This window comes from Anabrus simplex, chromosome 11, assembly GCF_040414725.1.
Source record: "Anabrus simplex isolate iqAnaSimp1 chromosome 11, ASM4041472v1, whole genome shotgun sequence".
NCBI classification, from domain to species: domain Eukaryota; kingdom Metazoa; phylum Arthropoda; class Insecta; order Orthoptera; family Tettigoniidae; genus Anabrus; species Anabrus simplex.
The window spans coordinates 109,806,345-109,826,961 of NC_090275.1; the positions used below are offsets into that span (position 1 = coordinate 109,806,345).

A 20,617-nucleotide genomic window follows, 5' to 3' on the forward strand; every position below is an offset into this window, starting at 1 on the left:
TATCGGTATCGCTAATCTGTTTTTGCGACGCCATTTCAACGGGTACCCGCGAAAATACGTCATAATTACGCGCGCGAAGAAATTGCGTCACACAACATGTGTATTACGCAACTCTTCCTACCGAAAGAAAAACTATTGCAAGGTACTGAGAGAATGTCCATCATCAGTGGAGTTGAAGAAATAACTTCTGCCGTCTATGAGCACATTAATGTACCTCGAACGGAAAATATATATATACTACCAAGATACCCGTGCTTCGCTACGGTATTATAATGAAATTTATAATTGAATGCTTAATGTTGTATATATAATCCGCCGAAATTCGCGATCTAACTCGTTTTCTGAGAGAATCCGCCACAATTCGTGATCTGACTCGTTTTCTGAGAGATTACACCAAAGTTACTCCCATTTTTCAACCTTTCTTTCCAGCAATCGATTTCGTACTTCCCGGGCTAGGTCCAGGTATTCCACTTGCCCAGTTGGGTCCCTAAATCTTTGCCATCTTTTCCTCTAAGCATCTTACTATGGATCAAATCCTTGAGGAGATCCGGCTTGGTGTCGTCGTGGGTGCCTTAGCGCTACTGAACCCGCAGCCGGACTGCAATCGTTGTCATTACCCGGCCAAGACCCGTTTCCAGCGTGGTTCGCACATTTTGACTACGGTCCACATTATTATTATTATTATTATTATTATTATTATCATTATTATTATTGATGGTCTGTAACTCACAGCAAGATGCAAGACCGTTACTTGGCGGTAAATTACATCGTCTGCCATTGTCATTGCTGACAATGCAACCAACACCATCGTCGCGCGTAGGAAAGTGCGCGAGATTTCTGGCGACACGAATGATATACTTCCGTGAATTATTGACCTTATTATTGAGGTGAACAATTGCACAGTCAATATCAGTCATATAGTTTATTTCAAATGTGTTTAAATTTTTGTTTATATGCCAGGAGAATCTACCGTAATCTAACTTTATGTACTCCAAAGGAAAAGATGGTTCTTGAAAACGAACCCAGGAAAGATTAAAAATGATCAGTTTATGATCAGATTAAGTAAATTATGAACAGTAAAATCAATTGGTCTCAACTCGTTTTTCACCCCACTGCCGCTAAGTTGATTCCCCCCCCCCCCAACCACCACCACCACCACCACAACAAAAGAAAGACGGCGCGTTTCCTTATGTTTAAAGGAGATTTCAAATATCAATGTTCACGTCTGTTACCTTCAGTTCTGAGGTATAAGTATCCTCATTAAAGGCATTCAACCCATTTTTCACCCCTTTTCTACCCTTCCTATTGGGATTTCCCGAAAACAAAAAAATACGTTTCTTTATTTTTAAAGAAGATTCTAAATACCAATTTTTACATCTATAAACTTTAAAAGTTTTGAGATATAGATAACTCATTTTAAAAATTCACCCCCTTTTCACCCCCCCCCCCATTAATTGGATTTTCAAAAAACAAAAAAAGATACATGTTTCTCTATTTTTAAAGGAGATCCCAAACACTAATTTTCAGGTCTGTAATATCTTCAGTTTCTGAGATACAAGTACCGGTATCCTGATTAAAGGCATTCAACCACTTTTTCACCATTTTCACCCCTCCTGTTGGTATTTTCCGAAAACAAACAAGTACGTGTTTCCTTATTTTTAAAGAAGATTCTAAATACCAATGTTTACATCTGTAAACTTTCAAAGTTTTCACATATAGATACACTCATTTTAAAATTTCACCCCCCTTTTCACCCCCTTAGCGACGGAATATCCAGAAATCCTCTCTTAGCGGGCACATACATCTTAATATGAATGTATCCCCAAAGTTTCATTTCTTTATGTCCAGTAGTTTTGGCTCGGCGATGATGAATCAGCTAGTCAGTCAGGACAAGTTATTTTATATATATATACATATGTTTCCGCCCGCGAAGAGTTAAACATTTACAATTAAACTTCTTAACTATTTCAATCTAATTTGTAAATTGTAGTTTGTTTTTCAGTAATGTTTATTTATTTATTTTGTCCCAGATGTTAATTGAGTTCTATAGTTCTGTAGTCTAGGACAAACATGTATCTTACCCTCCCTAACTTGTAGTAGTGCTTAATTGTCTCATCAGTCTTTATACTGTTATTCCACAATTACAACATGCTTCTTAAATGAGTGAATGAATGATAGAACTGTATGAAAAACATGAAAAGTCCTCCCTCCCAGTCACGGATAACCACAAACCTTGGAGAGAGTAACATCAATGAATGGATGAATTGAATTTAATGTATTAGTGAATGAATGAATTGTATCGACAATGATTCCATGATTGATTGAATGAATGTATGAATGAATGAATGAACGAATGGATGAATTACAATGAATGTCTGAGTGAATGTATGAATTATTCCATGATGAATGACTAAACTCTCTTCTCAGCCAGTCAGGTATAGCCACCCTCCTGCCATTCTTCTCACCTGTTCGCTATTTTCTTGTCTCTTCCTTTCTTTCCGTACAGTGAAGTAGTTCTGAAAACGGACCGATGTAAGGATACTTTCGTCCGACAGTTGATTTACTTCTTACACAATTTGACCGCAACTGCAGGCTCATTTCATGAGGTTTGCTACATCTCAGGCGGCAGATTCCCCACCAGTTGTTTATCTAGTCTTCTCTTAAGCGGATCCAGTAGGGTAAAGATAACCATTTTTTCTCTTTTGTTGCTTAATCTTGAACTTTCAGTTGTCCTCTTTAATTTGGTGTATAATGTATACAGGTTTGCTACATATAAATTCCCATACTAAATTATTTAAAAGGAAGCGGTGTGGGCTTGGCAATCTTCAATGCCATGTACAAGCTTCAGAAAGAAAGAATTAGAGCTTCAAAGAAAGCATAAAAGAAAGTTCCTAATTCAAAATATATAAAACTGTAGCTGAAAAATATGTATTAAGAGTGTAGAAGTCAGTTTAGAATTTCTGTCATTAATTCAAGAAAAGTAAATAGAACGCTGGAAGAAACCCAACAGTAGGATCCAGATGACCCAAGATATGGTGCCGGAATGCACTGAAATTTTTACAGCTGTTTCCCGTAAGTTTAATTTTTGAAAATCTTTTATATCTTTTCTTGAGAAGTACTTATGTGATTTTCATGAAACGTTTACAGTTTTCAAATGGCACGTCTGTGAATAGTTTAGAAAAGGTATATTGTGTAATACCACATAATTAGTCAATCATGGACGGGAAAGTACTTTATAAAGTCGGAAATGTATAGATAATTTCTTCTGGTAAATTATTCCCTCCTCTATTTCATTTTCCTGTGCAAGAAAATTTGTCCCAATTGGTCTTCTTGAATTTCAGTTTTATCTTCGTATGTGACTGCGCGGAAAGGGACCCAAATTTGGAAATGGAAGATCAACAGCAGAGCTGAACCAAACTGTTTGGGGAGTAGAAATTGCATTTCTATCTTCTAACTTCTTCACCAGTCGATTTCATGACAATTTTGCACAACTGATAAACAAAAATTAGTGAGAGCTGTTATTTCTCGAAGTACACTTTCCTTAATAGCAACAATCAAGGATTAATATCTTCTGCAGTATATTCCACCTACAGTAGAAAAATAACCCTTTTCTCAAATGCAAATTTTATAACCATATCTTCATCATCATCAGTTGTCTGCCTATCAGCAAGTTTTCGCATACATTTCCAAGCCCATCTGACCATCCTTTTAGTCTTCCAGTATTTTCCATTAATTTCTCCTTCTCGACCTTCACCCTTCTCCCTGTAACTTTTCCTTCCAATCGTGCGTTAATAAACAGTGAAATGACGAATTAGAGAGAATGTCCAGTCCTTATTAAGACTAAGGCCAAAAATGAAATGATACGCGAAAGATAAATTTGTTTTATCGATTCGGGCAGGACAGAGAGAAAACAAACTATTCTACCATATGAGCTACCAAACGTAGTATCATAAAAATTAGGCACTGTGAAAGCCTAGCAGAAAAAGACAACAGCGAGCACTGACTATTAGAAGTTCATCTTGAAATATTAAAGTATATATTTAATTTCCTTTTGATGCAAGTAGTATTTTCGCAACTCAAGAAAGTTTAACGAGGGTAATTTGGGGGTGGGGTTGGGGGTTGGGGGTAGGATGCAAGGTTAGTGGTTTCTGGTTGTTTTCAAGCAGCCGTTTAGTGGGTAATCCTATTCCACTGATTGAAACTCTACACTTCCGTAATCCAGTACAGATAATTGCTCTACAAGGAAAAGCATAGAATAGTCGATATGAACTCTCTTGTCTTCTAAGCAGCCAAAAAAAACACAGATCATTCATTTCATTATAACCGTGTGGTAGAGACAATTATTGCCATCTAAATGGAGGTGTGTAAGTTCCATGACTTCCATTTTCCTTTTCCTGCCACTACCATCGGCTATGCATACCTTGCATCCAAAATGTTCAGCTTCCTAGTTCAACAACGTAACTTGCACCTGAACTTCTTCCTTGTTAGTCCATAGAGCAATGTCGCCTGCATATAATTGGTTGGAGTAAGGCACACTAACCTGAATATCTTCTTCTGATTCCAGTCGGCAAAGAAAAGTCATGAAGAACAAAATCAAGAAATGACAATGACAGGAGCGGTGAAATCAAGTTTACAAGATATCTGTAAACTTATTACGGTTAAAATAAAGTGAAATGTATTTAAATATTATTTTTCTCCTTCCTAAAACAAATTACTCCCTTCATTTAAAAATAATACCTAAACTAGAGTCGGTGACAAATGGGAAGCCGTCTGTGTTGTAGTCGATTTCACGAAGTAAAAATAATTTGTCTTGGCACAAGTGATATTTAACGGAGTGAAAATTTCCTCGGAGTCCTCTCCATTGATTGTGTGGGAGAAGGCGACAACACGCTTCCCATTCGACACTGACTACAGTAGAATCTCCCAAGATGGTGGCATCAAGGTCGGCATTCGGCACTCTACGTCGTATGAAATCGCCTTGTAAACGATCTCTGTCTCTGGTAATACATTTAGCCATAGACGCCCAAACGAGATTTGGTTTACTCGGGCTTCAAGTAGGCCTTGAGTAAAACGGAACGTCGAAATTGACGAGCAAGCAGCCAGATGGCGTCAAATTACAATGTCTCCGTAAGGTAATTAAGGCCATACGATGGTTGGTATTATCAGGAATTGTGAACAGATTGTGTTTCTGATGTGGATTTTTTGCTATCGGGATTCTACTCGTGCACGATTAATTCCCATGGCTGGAGGACTGAGACCCCACCACATTAACACAGCAGACTCTGCCCACCCCTGAATGGCAAGTGTCCTACAAGGCCTGCACGGAAAATTAAGCAATTTCCTCAATTGTGAAAATTGAAGGGCTCAAGGTCCGTAAAGATCAAATTGTCAGACTTGAAAAAGTCTATAAAACTATTTTTTAAAAACTGGAAAATCACTTGTGGCCGAAATGCATTCGCTTGTTTCTTTACTCGTTTCTGTTTTGCTCAACTCTGAGCCAAATTAACTCACTTACATAATACTTTCTGTAATGTGTTCCTCGGTTCAATACCATCCGCTGTCCTTTTAGATTTTTTGAAAAATGTCCACACCGAATGTAGTTATAAGAGCTTAAGTAAAACTCTGCATTGACTCACATTAGCGCTCGTAGTGGTAGAAAAAGGCAAACTGCTAATCTAATCGACCGCGGCTAATTTCAGGTGACCACCAGTAATAAGACACAGCCTGCACGGTTGCTAGGTAACAATACCTTACATCACAGCCTGCACGGTTGCTAGGTAACAATACCTTACATCACAGCCTGCACGGTTGCTAGGTAACAGTACCTTACATCACAGCCTGCACGGTTGCTAGGTAACAATACCTTACATCACAGCCTGCACGGTTGCTAGGTAACAATACCTTACATCACAGCCTGCACGGTTGCTTGGTAACAATACCTTACATCACAGCCTGCACGGTTGCTAGGTAACAATGCCTTACATCACAGCCTGTACGGTTGCTAGGTAACAATACCTTACATCACAGTCTGCACGGTTGCTAGGTAACAATACCTTACATCACAGTCTGCACGGTTGCTAGGTAACAATACCTTACATCACAGTCTGCACGGTTGCTAGTTTCCACTTCCGTCATACATTTTGTTACATAACACTATTTCGTTACACAAATTTCGGATGATGCCCAGCTCTAACACATATTTATATCAAGAAGTAAAATGCATAAACCAAGCCAAACTCAGAGTGCTTCACTGTAAGTTACAACAGTGGCTCATAATCTCTTACAGCTGAAGCAATCGACAACCTTGACCTCCTGTATTTCGGTAAGTTTTATAAGTGATTGCCTAGATCACAGAGTACTGTTGATTGGTTTCTGTCAGTGACGGACAATAATCGAAAAATGCGATAGAAGCTTTAGTGATAGAATAATAGCTTACAAAACGGTCCCGAGTGGTGGTCCGCTGCCTAAATTCATAGATTTTGGTATAGATAGGTATAACTTATCCCGCGTACCAGACGTACTTTGTCTCGAGTAACGTCCAGTGGGATTAATTAACAGCTAAAGAGAAAACATTGGGACCTGTTGAATCACAACTGGAATTGATTTAGTAGCGCGAAGAGAGAGGAGTTTTTAGGTGCGTAAAATGTTAAGATATGTGTTCTCTATGGAATGGTGATAGCAGTCACAGAAGTGTTCTCTGGGGCTGAATACCGACTGTGTCCAATAGCAGTGCCCGGTGTTGAAGTTACATTTCGATTCACCTGTACATGTGGCACTACAGTCTTCTTTTAGGTATTTGTGTTCATGAACTCCTGATTCGGAGAAAATGTATTTTGTGTTCAGGTTGCATTTTTTAACGTGTCTTCGTGGCGTATTATCATTCTGAATCCTACTTTTAGGCAGTGTTTTCGGAAAATGTTAGCTGTCTTGTGCAAGTTGTTGTACCCTTTCGCGATTTGTTTTGTTGTCTTTATTTCGTTTCTGAAAACTGTTGTGGGTATTTTCCTAATAATTTGTGCTTTTTCGTGTGGTTGGATTTGTTGTCCATTGTGTGTGAAGTCTGAGTCGGTTTGCTGAATAGTTTGTACGACAGATTTTCATTATTTGTACTGATTATATTGTCTAAAGATTGATTTTTTGTTAGTTCCTGGTTCCATTGTGAATTTAGTTTACCTGTGTAAGGAATTCAGTGTGTCTAGTAAGTGTTGTGCGTTTTGTCTTCATTGGAATCCAGGCATATTACGTCATTTACGTGTATCTCCTCCAGTCTTTAGACAGTTGGCTTTGTAATTGTTTTCAATGTTATTTAGGAATATACTGGCTCTTACTCCTGATAATAGTGAGCCCATGGGCCGGCCCCGTGGTGTAGGAGTAGGGTGCCTGCCTCTTTTCCGGGTTCAATTACTGGGCAGGTAAGATCTTTTTACTTGTATCTGAGGGCTGGTTCGAGGTCCACTCAGCCTATGTGATTACGATTGAGGAGCTATCTGACGGTGAGATAGCGGTCGCGGTCTATAAAGCCAAGAATAACGACCACACGATACCTCTTAATCTGCCTTCGGGCTGAGCAATGGTCGCATGGTAGACCATGGCACTTTGGGACTCTTATGACATAAGGTTTGGTTTTCTTTGCTGAATCCATGGTTAAGCCTTAATTTTGACACTGGAGTTTGTTGTTCGTTACGAAACTTTATTGGTTGAAGGTTGTTCTTAGAAGGTTAATTATTTTGTTTGTTTCTTGTAGTGAATTGTAATCTTCTGGATTGTTTTCTAAATTTAACTGATTGTTCCATTGTACGTTAGTCTACTTACTGGCAATATTAAATTATGTCATTCTTGTGCTCTCTGTGATGCTTAGCCTACTTCATTATTTTGTTAGTCCTAAGGAGTTTCAATCGGCCTGTCTTCTTCCCCACACTAAGAGCCCTCCCCAAAGTACACAAGGACCGAGGCTCCACCAAATCAATAGTAAATTTCAAGGAAATGTCAAGTTTCGAGTTTGATCTCGTTTTGAAATGTTTTGTTAGCTTGCGCTGGATCTCCTGTATTCCCATGTTGTTGATTAATGCTTAGGGTTCTTTCGATATCCCCTTTGTTTCATTATGACTGCTGCTTTGCCTTCATATGTTTTCGAGAGGATTTTGTTCTCGTATTACCTATTTTCTCTGTTTCTAACAACTTGTGTTGAACTTTAAAATTCTGTTGTCTAAATTTTAAGTTTTCGTTGTGACTGTATTTCTCTTTTTGGAACGGTTATATTTCCGCAGGCGATTCCTACGTCAATGATTATTTGTTTCATGTGGTTGTTCGTGTGACGTTCAAGCGCCATGAACTTGAAACAAACTTTCTAACAGATTTATTTTCTTATTTGAAAAGGTTCTGTTGGATCTGTTGACTATTCTCGTGTGGAATTCAATGCGTTTTCTCTGGTTTGCTTTGTTTATTGTTTAGTTTAGTGATTTTGATGTCAGTAATCTTTTGAATTATCATTGTTTGTTTTTATTCGTATTCGTCTAAAAATGTCCTTGCAGGATGTCCATTTAGGCAGTTGTTAAAAGATGCGTAGATTCAAATGAATGCGTAACGTATGTTTGTAAGTTTCTGTTTTTTTAATATAAATATGAACTTGATTTAGATTTTTATCCATAACAAATGTGAACGAGATACTGAAGTTTTGGGTGATGTACAGTAGGTTGTCTTTATGTGTACGTATTTTGGAATGAGCTTTAATTCTAACCTTTTCTTATTCATTACAATTGATTTTTCAAGGCTCATGATTTGGATTTTCAAGTTATTCAACTTTTATCTTCATAATTTGCATCACTGGCCGTATAATTCATTAAGAAGGAAGGTAATATTTTTCTGTGTCGAGTATTTTAAGTATATTTCCAGTATGTCGGTGCACGAACTATAGGACTTAGAACACTATAAACTACCAGTAAGAATACGTTAGTAAGAGAATGACAGGTGTCGTTCTACAATTACATTCTCAGATTCTATAAAATCACGTTTAATGACGCATACATATCGACGCCTAAGGAGCTGTGCCACGTATCCCACCCACACGTGGGTATGCAGTCCATCAGAACAATGTTCCTTGTGTATGCCTGTGTATGAATAAAAATGTCCCTTATATACCGAGTACTGTAGAAGTGCAAATAAACATTCCTACAGTACTGCATGGGAACGTTCACTTTCCTTTACACGTAAACAGGAAAATGAAGAGATCAAACATTGTTACGATGGACTGCATATCCAAAAGGGGCTGCGAGGCGCGACATAATGGACAAGAAGAACTGTGTAAGATACGAGGTATTGTTTCTATATAATGTTGTTTATCTTGTGCAAACTTCTCGATGATTCTGAATGGTTGATAATATGTACAAGTGAGACAAATTATCGGAGTGTTCAAGTCCGTTATTGGCACGTGAGTAGAGCTAAGAATTTTTTTTATACTTAACTTAAAACCAGCTCTGGACCTATGTCAGTTATCTCTAGCATTCGTCCTGGGCTGATTTCTGGTCATTGGCTCCGACTGAGGCTTTCTAACGTAAACATATCTGCAGAGGAGATAGAGGAAGGCGTTGTTATGCGCTGCCACGTCCAAATATCTGCAGTTATACAGAAAGATGAAGTATGGAGCGAGTTGGTCATGCGGTTAGGGACACACAGCTGCGAGCTTGCATTCGAGAGAAAGTGGGTTCCAAACACATTGTCGGGAGCCCTGAAGATGCTTTTCCGTGGTTTCCCATTTTAATATCAGGCAAATGCTGGGGCTGTACCTTAATTAATGCCACGGCCGCTTTCCCATTATTACGTCGCCGAAAACCCACAACGTGTTAAATCACTAGCAAAAAATGTTTATTTAGTATTTTCTTAAACGATTTGAAAGAACTTGATAATTTATCGAACATCCCTCGTAGTAATACTATTCATATCCCTAACTCCTCTGCCTATAAATGAGCATTTCCCGTAATTAGTCCTTTTGAATTCCGATTTTGACTTCATATTATGATATGTACTGTTTTTAAAAACTCAATTCAAGTTTATTTGTCTGCTAATGTCTTTCCACTGCCATCTTGGAACATATCGCGTAGTTGAGCGATTTGTTGGCTCCTTACATTTGTTACTACCCTTCCTTCTGCTCAAATTTTCGCTAAATCACTCTCTACAATTTCGACTCATGTCAATTATACCTCTGTTGATAAGAATATCCGATACGATCAGAAGATCTTAGGATCAAATCTCACTGGTATCCTCTTCAATATGTACAGAACACGGCCTTATGCTTTCAAAGTAAATTTTAAGTACAATTCAGTCGTGAAAATTAACCATTAATTTTCTGTTGTTGTTCATTTTGCCTCTACATTTTTGAGGCCGACTCGATCTCTGGCATGTTCTTGAGATTCGCCTCCAACGTTTACAACAGTGACTTTGTAGATATCTGTCATCGATACCATCCGTCATCAAATTTGCTAAGATGAAAGCTTTTCTACTTGTAAATGCAGAGCAACATGCTTTGGTTGTCAAATATCAAGAAATGATACTATTTTGCATCTTTTAGCTAATATGGGATTAGCCTAGAAGACGGCACAAAAGATTACATTTTAAATCTATAAAAATAAATTCAAAATTTTGTAGCTTTTTGAATTTCCATTTATATTAATAAAGACCTACACTTTGAAAACCTCCTCGGACACTACAGGCATTAAATATGTAGACACGGCTTGTAAAATTTATTCGGTACTATGACGTAATTTCCTCCTGCCCGTACTCAGAAAAGTAAGGAAAATGACACTTTACCGTACTGTAATTACTTTCCACACTGTTCAACGGAAAATGACACTTTACCGTACTGTAATTACTTTCCACACTGTTCAACGGAAAATGACACTTTACCGTACTGTAATTACTTTCCGCACTGCATCAGTTCACCTAGAGCCACCGGCGAGTGCAGACGTACGGAGTGGAGGGTCCCTGGAGTGGGAAAAGGTAGTGTAAGTGCGGAGTGTTGGAAGTCAGCGAGGTGCTTACAGGCAATGATTGGTACAGAGCAGTACAGGGCGAGCATAGGTGGTTGGAAGGGAAGGAAGAAGAAAGAAGAAGTGAAGACAAGAAGATGCAGAATAGAACTGGATAAAATAGGATAGTTTATACTTTCTGCAGCGGTGATTTTGATATTGCTTTGGATTGGGGGAGTAGAACTGAACCCAGGTCCGACTTCCAGAGGAAATATGAGCTGGGAGGACATGGAAACAATCAGAAAAATCGTAAAAGAGGTGGTAGCAGAGACATGTCCCTTCGAACAAATCAAGAACATGATCAAGGAACAAACGAGGGAGTTTGAAAAAATGAAGGGGTGGTTTCAGGAAAAGATAGAAGACACAGCTTCACAGGTGAGAAGAAATGGTGAAGAAGTTTCAGCATTAAGAGAGGAGATAGGGAGATTGGAAGAGGAGATATCGAAACTGAAAGCCGACGTAGTTGTTAACACCCGAAGTCGCAGAAATAAATGCTTATTTATATATGGAGTGCAAGAGGGTAAGAAGGAAGACAAGACGAGTATAGTTTATAAAGTAGTGGACATAATTCAGGGTAAAATGAAAATAAATTTCAGTGAAGTGGACATTGATGATGTGACAAGAGTGGGAAGATTTAGAGGTAATAGGCCTATCAAAGTGCAATTATTTTCTACACTGATGGCTGATACAGTGGTGCGTAATGCAGGTAACGTGCAAGGAGAAAAAATATGGATAAGGAGGGACATAGGAGCTGAAGAGTGGAGGAATGAAAAAACTCTTAAAAAACACATGATACGAGCTAGGCAGCAAGGGTTGAATGCAGTCATCAGAGGACAGGAATTAGTGGTGACAGGCAACAGATGGAGGAGAGTATGGTCGGTGAATAGACTGATGGACCTAGAACGGAGGATGAAACAAGATGAGGAGGCTAAGAGAAGTGTAGTGAATAACGGGGATGACAAACGAGTGGAAGATAATAGGCAAGTGAAAGATAACGAGGGTAGAAGTGTAATTATAGGAAGTAGTACTGAAAAGTGTCAAGAGAGACAGAGCGAGGTGCTAAGTGGAAGTATGAACAACGGTAAGGAAAGAGCAGTGGACGGGCAATGCAGGAGAGAGGCTGAAGATCAAAGGGGTGATGGGGGAAAGGAGAGTGAGCAACAAGAAGCTGAGAGAGCTGAGTGTGGTGGTGTAGTTAGACAAGATCAGGGTATAAAAGTAAGGCCAGTGTTAACCCGTGAGTACCTCGCACAGAATATGAGTAGGAGCGCAGGGAGAGATAGAAGATATACGGACATGATGAGAGCAATGAAAAGTAGTGACCGGGCGAGTTGGCCGTGCGCGTAGAGGCGCGCGGCTGTGAAGCTTGCATCCGGGAGATAGTAGGTTCGAATCCCACTATCGGCAGCCCTGAAAATGGTTTTCCGTGGTTTCCCATTTTCACACCAGGCAAATGCTGGGGCTGTACCTTAATTAAGGCCACGGCCGCTTCCTTCCAACTCCTAGGCCTTTCCTATCCCATCGTCGCCATAAGACCTATCTGTGTCGGTGCGACGTAAAGCCCATAGCAAAAAAAAAAAAAAAGTAGTGAGGGTTTTGTTACAAGAAGTAAAAAACAATAATATAGCGAGTAAGTAAGTAATTAAGGGCGTGGAGGCTGAAATGTTGTGGAGGAGAAGTGGTATATAAGTTATGATATGTTATAGGGTTGAAATGTGGTGTGGGAGAAGTGGTGGTGTAAGATGGTGGATGGCAGTTTGTTGATATTTGGAGCTGGAGGAGTGATGGTAAATGTGGTGTTGGATAAGTGTTGTAATATGGCTATTTGTAAATTTTGGTTTGGGAGAAGATGGAGTTTTCGGTAGGTAATTATGATGGGTATTAGGATGAGTATGAGTGTATGGCAAATTGAGCAAATTATGATATGTTATAGGGTTGAAATGTGGTGTTGGAGAAGTGGTGGTATAAGATGGTGGATGGCAGAAGGTGAGTGTATTTGTAGAAGAAGTAGAGGTGGTGGTACTGAGATTGTATTGGTGTCTGGTATAAATGCTGAGTGATGGCAGATGAGTGTGTGTTAGGGCTGAATTGTGGTGTTGGAAGTAGAGGTGGTATATGTTGAAATGTGGTGTTGGAAAGGTATGGAGATGTAGTTATGATATGTTATAGGGTTGAAATGTGGTGTTGGAGAAGTGGTGGTATAAGATGGTGGATGGCAGAAGGTAAGTGTATTTGTGGAAGGAGTAGAGCTGGTATGCTGAAGTGTGGTGTTGGAAGTATTGAAGGCTTAGTATTCAAGTTATGATATGTTATAGGGTTGAAATGTGGTGTTGATGGCTAGTTAATTTTTGGAGCTGGAAACAGGTGAGTTTATTATCATTTTGTATTGTATTGGTGACTGGTATAAATGCTGAGTGATGGCAGACGAGTGCGTGTTAGGGCTGAAATGTGGTGTTGGAAGTAGAGGTGGTATATGTTGAAATGTGGTGTTGGAAAGGTAGGGAGATGTAGTAATGTAACTCGGCTATTTGTAAATTTTGGTTTGGTAGAAGATGGAGGCTTCAGTAGGTAATTATGACGGGTAGGATGAGTATGAGTGTATGGTAAATGCAAGTTATGATATGTTATAGGGTGGAAATGTGGTGTGGGAGAAGTGGTGGTATAAGATGGTGGATGGCAGAAGGTGAGTGTATTTGTGGAAGGAGTAGAGCTGGTATGCTGAAGTGTGGTGTTGGAAGTATTAAATTATGATATGTTATAGGGTTGAAATGTGGTGTTGGAGAAGTGGTGGTATAAGATGGCGGATGGCAGAAGGTGAGTGTATTTGTAGAAGAAGTAGAGGTGGTATATGAGGTAGGGATGGTGTGGTATTGCTGAAATGTGGTGTTGGAGTATTGCTGGCCAAAATTTTTGGAGGCGTGATTGGTATTTGTTATTCATTGCCGAAATTTCTGGAGATGAGAGGTAATTTTATTATGGAGTGTTATGACGGAATGAAATGAAATGAAGCAATGTTAACGCAGATTGGTAAAAGTTGCGGTATGGTTGATTGGAACGTAATGACGGAATAAGATGGCCGGTTTGGTATGCAATCATGTAATGGCTGGTTTGGAATGCAACCTGGTAATGCTGCTGTTGCAGCTTATGCTGGAGTAGGTCAGCGAACAATAGAGGTGATGAAAATGCTGAAGTAAGAAGGTTGCGTACGTGAGAGTGATAACAAGCATGGAGTTGTAACACCAGCAGTAGAATGTAAACATTGACCAGGCTGTTGTGAATTGATGTAGATGGAGTTGGTTCTGGTATAAAACCGGGACGGTATTGTTTAGTTCATTTTATGTTATTTAGTATATAGTGGAGAGGGGTGGCTCAGGTTGGACTATTCTTATTAATCTTATTTGTTATTTATTATTATTATTGTGAACATGTATTCGGGGCTGAACGCCTGTTTTGTTCACTAATAAATACAATAAATACAATACAATACTTTCCGCACTGTTCAACGGAAAATGACACTTTACGGTACTGTAATTACTTTCCGCGCCGTTAAACGGAAAATGACACTTTACCGTACCGTAATTACTTTCCGCACTGTTCAACGGAAACGACACTTTACCGTACTGTAATTACTTTCCGCACTGTTCAACGGAAAATGACACTTTACGGTACTGTAATTACTTTCCGCGCTGTTAAACGGAAAATGACACTTTACCGTACTATAATATTACTTTCCGCACTGTTAAACGGAAAATGACACTTTACCGTACTGTAATTACTTTCCGCACTGTTAAACGGAAAATGACACTTTACTGTACTGTAATTACTTTCCACACTGTTAAACGGAAAATGACACTTTACGGTACTGTAATTACTTTCACACTGTCAAACGGAAAATGACACTTTACCGCACTGTAATTACTTTCCGCACTGTTAAACGGAAAATGACACTTTACCATACTGTAATTACTTTCCGCACTGTTAAACGGAAAATGACACTTTATGGTACTGTAATTACTTTCACACTGTCAAACGGAAAATGACACTTTACGGTACTGTAATTACTTTCATACTGTCACATGGAAAATGCCACTTTACCTTACTGTAATTACTTTCCGCACGGAAAATGACACTTTACCGTACTGTAATCACTTTCCGCACTGTTAAGCGGAAAATGACATTTTACCGTACTGTAATTACTTTCCGCAATGTTAAACGGAAAATGACACTTTACGGTACTGCAATTACTTTCCGCACTGTTAAACGGAAAATGACACTTTACCGTACTGTTATTACTTTCCGCAATGTTTTATTAGAAGTCGTATCTGAATGGTTGAACTCCACTTCAGAGTAATTTAAAACGGATAGATAGAGAGATAATGAATGAGAGATCACCAGACTTAACCTTGTTGAATTATTTCTCCGCGAGATGGCAGCACCATGGATTCGTGCGTATCTACACAAAAGTGGCTTCGCTACATTCACAGCTCATGTAATCTTCCACCATCACACTACTGACTAATGTATATGTTACTTCCACTTCCAAGGGATCGTATTGCTTTCATTAATCCAGGAACAGATGGCCATGTTTACGACTCTGGTATCTCCAGTGGACTTCACTGCTTCAAATAACACTAATATTTGTATTTTATTACACTATTACTCCATGTACACTGCTCGTATATCTTTCATTGTAAGACACGAACACGAACACACAAATTGTTAACATGGATGCTTTCACGGCCCGTACTTTAGACATGATGTGCCCTTCTGTTGTGTCGAGAAAACTAGTTGAAACTCTTTACGCTTCGTCCGCGTCTTCAGAAGGAAATATCCACTGTTCACGATGAGGACTTTCTTCTGAAGACGCCAATAAAGTTCTCTGAGAAACGCACAGAACGTGGCCTCCTTTTCTTGACTCGGCAGAAGCCCAAAAGCTCACATCATGTCTGAAACAATAAAGAGGCACTGGGTGAGTCAAACATGATGGATGATTTGCGTAGCGGAGTGTCAAAGGTACTTATAATTACATATTTAATTCAAAACAAGTAAATGCGGCGTATTATGAAATAAAATATTGTACACAACAGCCACTAAAGTGATAACATCTCACTGGTAATGTAAAATATCACTTTGAATGGTTTCTGCGAAACTATCACACATGCGAGTGAGGTACTCAGCACTGAGGTAGCAGACTGAATAATAATAACGTAGCATTTTAAGGTTGGTCTGATCACAATTGTTACCCGACCGGGTAAGCTGGCCGTGCGGTTAAGGGCACGCAGGTGTGAGCTTTCATCCGGGAGATAGTGGGTTCGAACCCCACTGTCGGCAGCCCTGAAGATGCTTTTCCGTGGTTTCCCATTCTCACACCAGGGAAGTACTGGGGATGTACCTTAATTAAGGCCACGACCACTTCCTTCCCATTCCTAGGCCTTTACTACCCCATCGTCGCCATAAGACCCGTCGGTGTCGGTGCGACGTAAACCCAGTTGCAAAAGAAAAAAAATGTTACCAGTAGTCCACAAAGTTAATTACTGTAATATTTATTCCGTTGTGGTCAGAGCCGTGAAAACAATTAGTCATATATATATAATTATTGCTATCATTAAGAAAATGTGCGTGAAGTCGGACAGGATAAGGGTCTTTAAAGGCTAAATATATTCTCGCCACAAAGAACATGGGTGCTGAATGCTGCAACTACTCAATCAGTAACTCAAAAAATTGACATCAATTCAGTTTAATATTTGACGGAAATGTGACCTGTAGCATTTGACAGGATGTGGCAGTAAAAAATAGCCATTAGCACGTAATCCCCGAGTGTTGTATAAAAATAGGGTGCTCCAGCTCGATTGGTTCCCACTTCCTTTCCTAACAACAGGTCATGAAGTTCACTGTCGGCCTTCTGCTGTCCATCACAGGCATCGTGTTGGCTCAGGTATGTGTAGAGTTACAATTACAGCATTGCGAGAGCGCTGGCCTTCTGAGCCCAGCCTGCTGGTATCGGAATGTGCTCGAATACGTCAACCTCATAACCTAGCATGTAAAAGAATTCCTGCGGACAAAATTCCGACACCTCTGCGTCTTAGAAAACCATAAAAATGTGGCCACCCTATACATCATTACCAAGTGACTTTGAAAATATATATGTATTCTTACAAAAGATTAATGAGATGAACTGATCGAATTAAAGTTTGATGGAGTGGTGAATGTCGTGATATATGGGAGAGCAACAAAATTCATAACTCTTACTGATCTTCACCTGTGTTTCCAAAGAGCTTAACTAGGATGAAACATGTGGCACAATGAACTTAACACGTGACAGTTCTAAGATACAAAATATACTTGCTTGTAGTGCCTATTAATTCCCAACATCTCCCCACCCTGGTCAAACCTTGAGGGGGAGGACCAGTTGAATCAGTCGGGCCATTTCCTGTTCCTGTGGGGTAAGGAAAATAACAGTCCTTATCTTAAGATCCCTTCCCGCCAGCAGTTTCTCTATTCTTCCTCTTGTGCATAGATATTGTGGGCGACAATCCTCTTGAATCAGGGGCAGATCCTCCCGAGTGAAACTCTAATCGGGCTTTTGGTTCCAATCTGTAGCTAGCTTCAGGTAGTTGTAGTCCCTATTTATAGATAGCGCTGGAGGTCATTCACAATGTGTAGATAGTTGTTGGCTGATTCTGTAGATGGCAGGCAAGTAGGCATGAAATGAGCGATTTTTTTAATTAAAGGCAGTTTGCCCCGATGTGAAGTATTTCAAGTCTAACTCAATCGGCGGGCCCTTAGTCATGTAACGTCAAGTATTATGGAGATAATGTTGCTAGATTGCATCTAATCCTATTTTACCCAATCGATTGACCTAGTTAGAACTCATATCGATTTTAAGCGATAGTTCCCATGATGCTATTTGTGTTATTTGAATTAAAAGTGCCCATGTGCCTGTGTTGTAAATCTTTGTTCCTTGTGCTTGTTTACTAGAAATATATCTTCGCCAGTTCTCCTGAAATCCTGTATTTGCTGTTTGAGTACACGCCAGGAGCTGGAAGCTGAATGGTTTCATTAATTTATTCCTATATACTGTATTTCGTGTCCCAATGGATGTAATTTATTTTTTCATGTGATACTTGATTATCGTCTGCACAGTCTGTTGATAACAATAGTGAGGTATTGCACACAACGCGCGTCATCTCTGATTGGGGACAAACTATAATGGCTTGGAACCAAAATTTATTACTGAGTATCATCTCTGTCTCTATTACTCATCCTCTTGGGCCAGATCTCCGACTCGGAAGTCAATGTATCTTCTGCTCGTACCTCGAACTTTACGAAAGCTCTTGAGTTCCAAGAGGTACTCCTTGGTCCAGAAATCGTCCGCTAGTTTCTGCTGCAGTTTGAATTCTCTTTTGGGGACATGTCTAGTAGTTGGTTGTGGACCTGTTAAGAGTCCGTTGCCAACTATGCTGGAATCAGGTGTTCATCCTCGTCGCTATGGATGATTGGTATTGAGTCTATCACAACTTCGATGCTGACTGAAATAGTGTTGGGCTGTTCTTCTGTGAGTCTAGATTGTCCCAGTACTTTTCGTAAACATCTCTTAATTGTGCCCACCACACGACAGCTCTAAAGATACTAAATATACTCCCTTATGGAACCTATTAATTCCCAACAGCTGAAATCCATTCAAACTGCTGTTCATTACAGTCCAGTCCCACGGGACAGTAAACTCACAAGGAGAGGCCAGACCCTGCCTCCAACCGATTTTGAACGAGCTACGATGTACCTTTTGGGGCACACTCAACAGTAAGTCATGTGGAAGGGTTGAGGTCAATAAGCTCTCATTTACGAAAAAAATTAGGTTAAATATCATGACGTTGGATCCGCTTGCGACCAAGTGGAGATGATAGAACACTAAAAGGCTAACAATTTTTACTTGAACATGTCAGGTCCGAAACCTAATAATTTCCGAAAAACTGATGAAAAAGCCCTTCTCTCCCAGTCACCAACAGGGGAGAATGAAATTTCATGATTGATTGATTGGTTGATTGATTGATTGATTGATTGATTGATTGATTGATTGATTGATTGATTGATTGATTGATTGATTGATTGATTGATTGATTGATTGATTGATTGATTGATTGATTGATTGATTGATTGATTGATTGATTGATTGATTGATTGATTGATTGATTGATTGATTGATTGATTGATTGATTGATTGATTGATTGATTGATTGATTGATTGATTGATTGATTGATTGATTGATTGATTGATTGATTGATTGATTGATTGATTGATTGCAGCTACTCTAACAGCTGAGTAAGAGACATTTTATCGACTGAAACCTAAACAAATTCACATGCAATTGAAGAAGTAAATACCGTACATTAAGGTCCGCCTCTGTGGTGTAGTGGTTAGTGTGACTAGCTGCCAACCCCGTAGGCCCAAGTTCGATTCCCGGCTCTGCCACGAAATTTGAAAAGTGGTACGAGAGCTGGGACGGGGTAAACTCAGCCTCGAGAGTTGAACTGAGTAGACGATGTTCAATTCCCACCTTAGCCACTCTCGAAGTGGTTTTCCGTGGTTTTCCACTTCTCCTCCAGGCAAATGCCGGGATGGTACCTAAATTAAGGCCACGGCCGCTTCCTTCCCTCTTCCTTGCGTATCTTATCCTTTCCAATATTCTCCCGCCCCCCTCTCAATAGCAGGCGAGGCCGCCTGGATTAGGTACTGGTCCTCCTTCCCATTTGTATTCCCAAACAAATGTTTCACTCTCCAAGACATTCCCTTGAGGCGGTAGAGGTGGGGTTCCATGCGGAGTCCGAGGGAAAAACCAATCCTGGAGGGTAAACTGATTAAATAACAATAATAACAACAACGACGATAGAACTATAATACTTCTTTCTTGTAATAACTGATTCATGGCCCAAATTTAGCCATCTAGTCGTACTCTGCCCTGAATCTATTTCTAGATCTTGCAAATTTCTTGTGTATGTATTTGTAATTACTTATAATAACTTACTAGGCCTACTAGGCTTCGTCTATTCTTTGATTATCATTCTGATGATTCTATACCCATTCTCATCCTGACTTAACCGCATGTCGCCCATTGCTATTTATAAATTTTCTTGTAACCACTAGGGTTTCTTTACAAGATTTCAGCAAGTGAATTTCTTCCCTATTTTCACCAAAGACAAGGCATTTTTCTGAATCTCTTTTCCTAATCCATCCTTTATTTTTATGAAATCCCATCATCTCTCAGATCAAACCTTGTGTTTCTCTTCTATTTACATTCATATATTTATATTCATACCCTGTTTCATTCTATTAAATTCTGAGAGGTTCGCCCTGCTTCTGCATTCGGACACCAACCTCTGTCTTTGAATATCGCTAAGTCGTATTACGCCAAACCTATCTGACCCACATCAAGTCAGCGTGCTCTTTGTTGTAGGTACCAAAACGATTGAGTGAATGTGTATGTATGAAAAGTATTATTATTATAAAGTGCATGGCATTATTTTTATCATCATAAGGGCAAGTATGATTAGGTTTTTGCCTTCCTTCTTGTATTCCACTTGCCTGTAAACGACACCGC

General features: G+C 39.5%; 2 protein-coding genes across 2 annotated transcripts in view; both read left to right on the top strand.

Annotated features, from left to right (window-relative positions):
- The window catches only part of LOC136883236 (general odorant-binding protein 28a), a 30,805-nt gene extending 26,121 nt beyond the window's left edge, over positions 1-4,684 (top strand). The window contains exon 7 of the mRNA XM_068229653.1: positions 4,565-4,684. Coding sequence (XP_068085754.1) covers positions 4,565-4,584 — 20 coding nt within the window. The 3' untranslated portion in view covers positions 4,585-4,684. The remainder of the gene's footprint in view (positions 1-4,564) is intronic.
- A 12,212-nt stretch (positions 4,685-16,896) lies between these two features.
- LOC136883501 (pheromone-binding protein-like) overlaps positions 16,897-20,617 on the top strand; it is a 52,794-nt gene continuing 49,073 nt past the window's right edge. Inside the window, exon 1 of the mRNA XM_068229621.1 lies at positions 16,897-16,956. Within this exon, the coding sequence (XP_068085722.1) occupies positions 16,903-16,956 (54 nt within the window). The 5' untranslated portion in view covers positions 16,897-16,902. The remainder of the gene's footprint in view (positions 16,957-20,617) is intronic.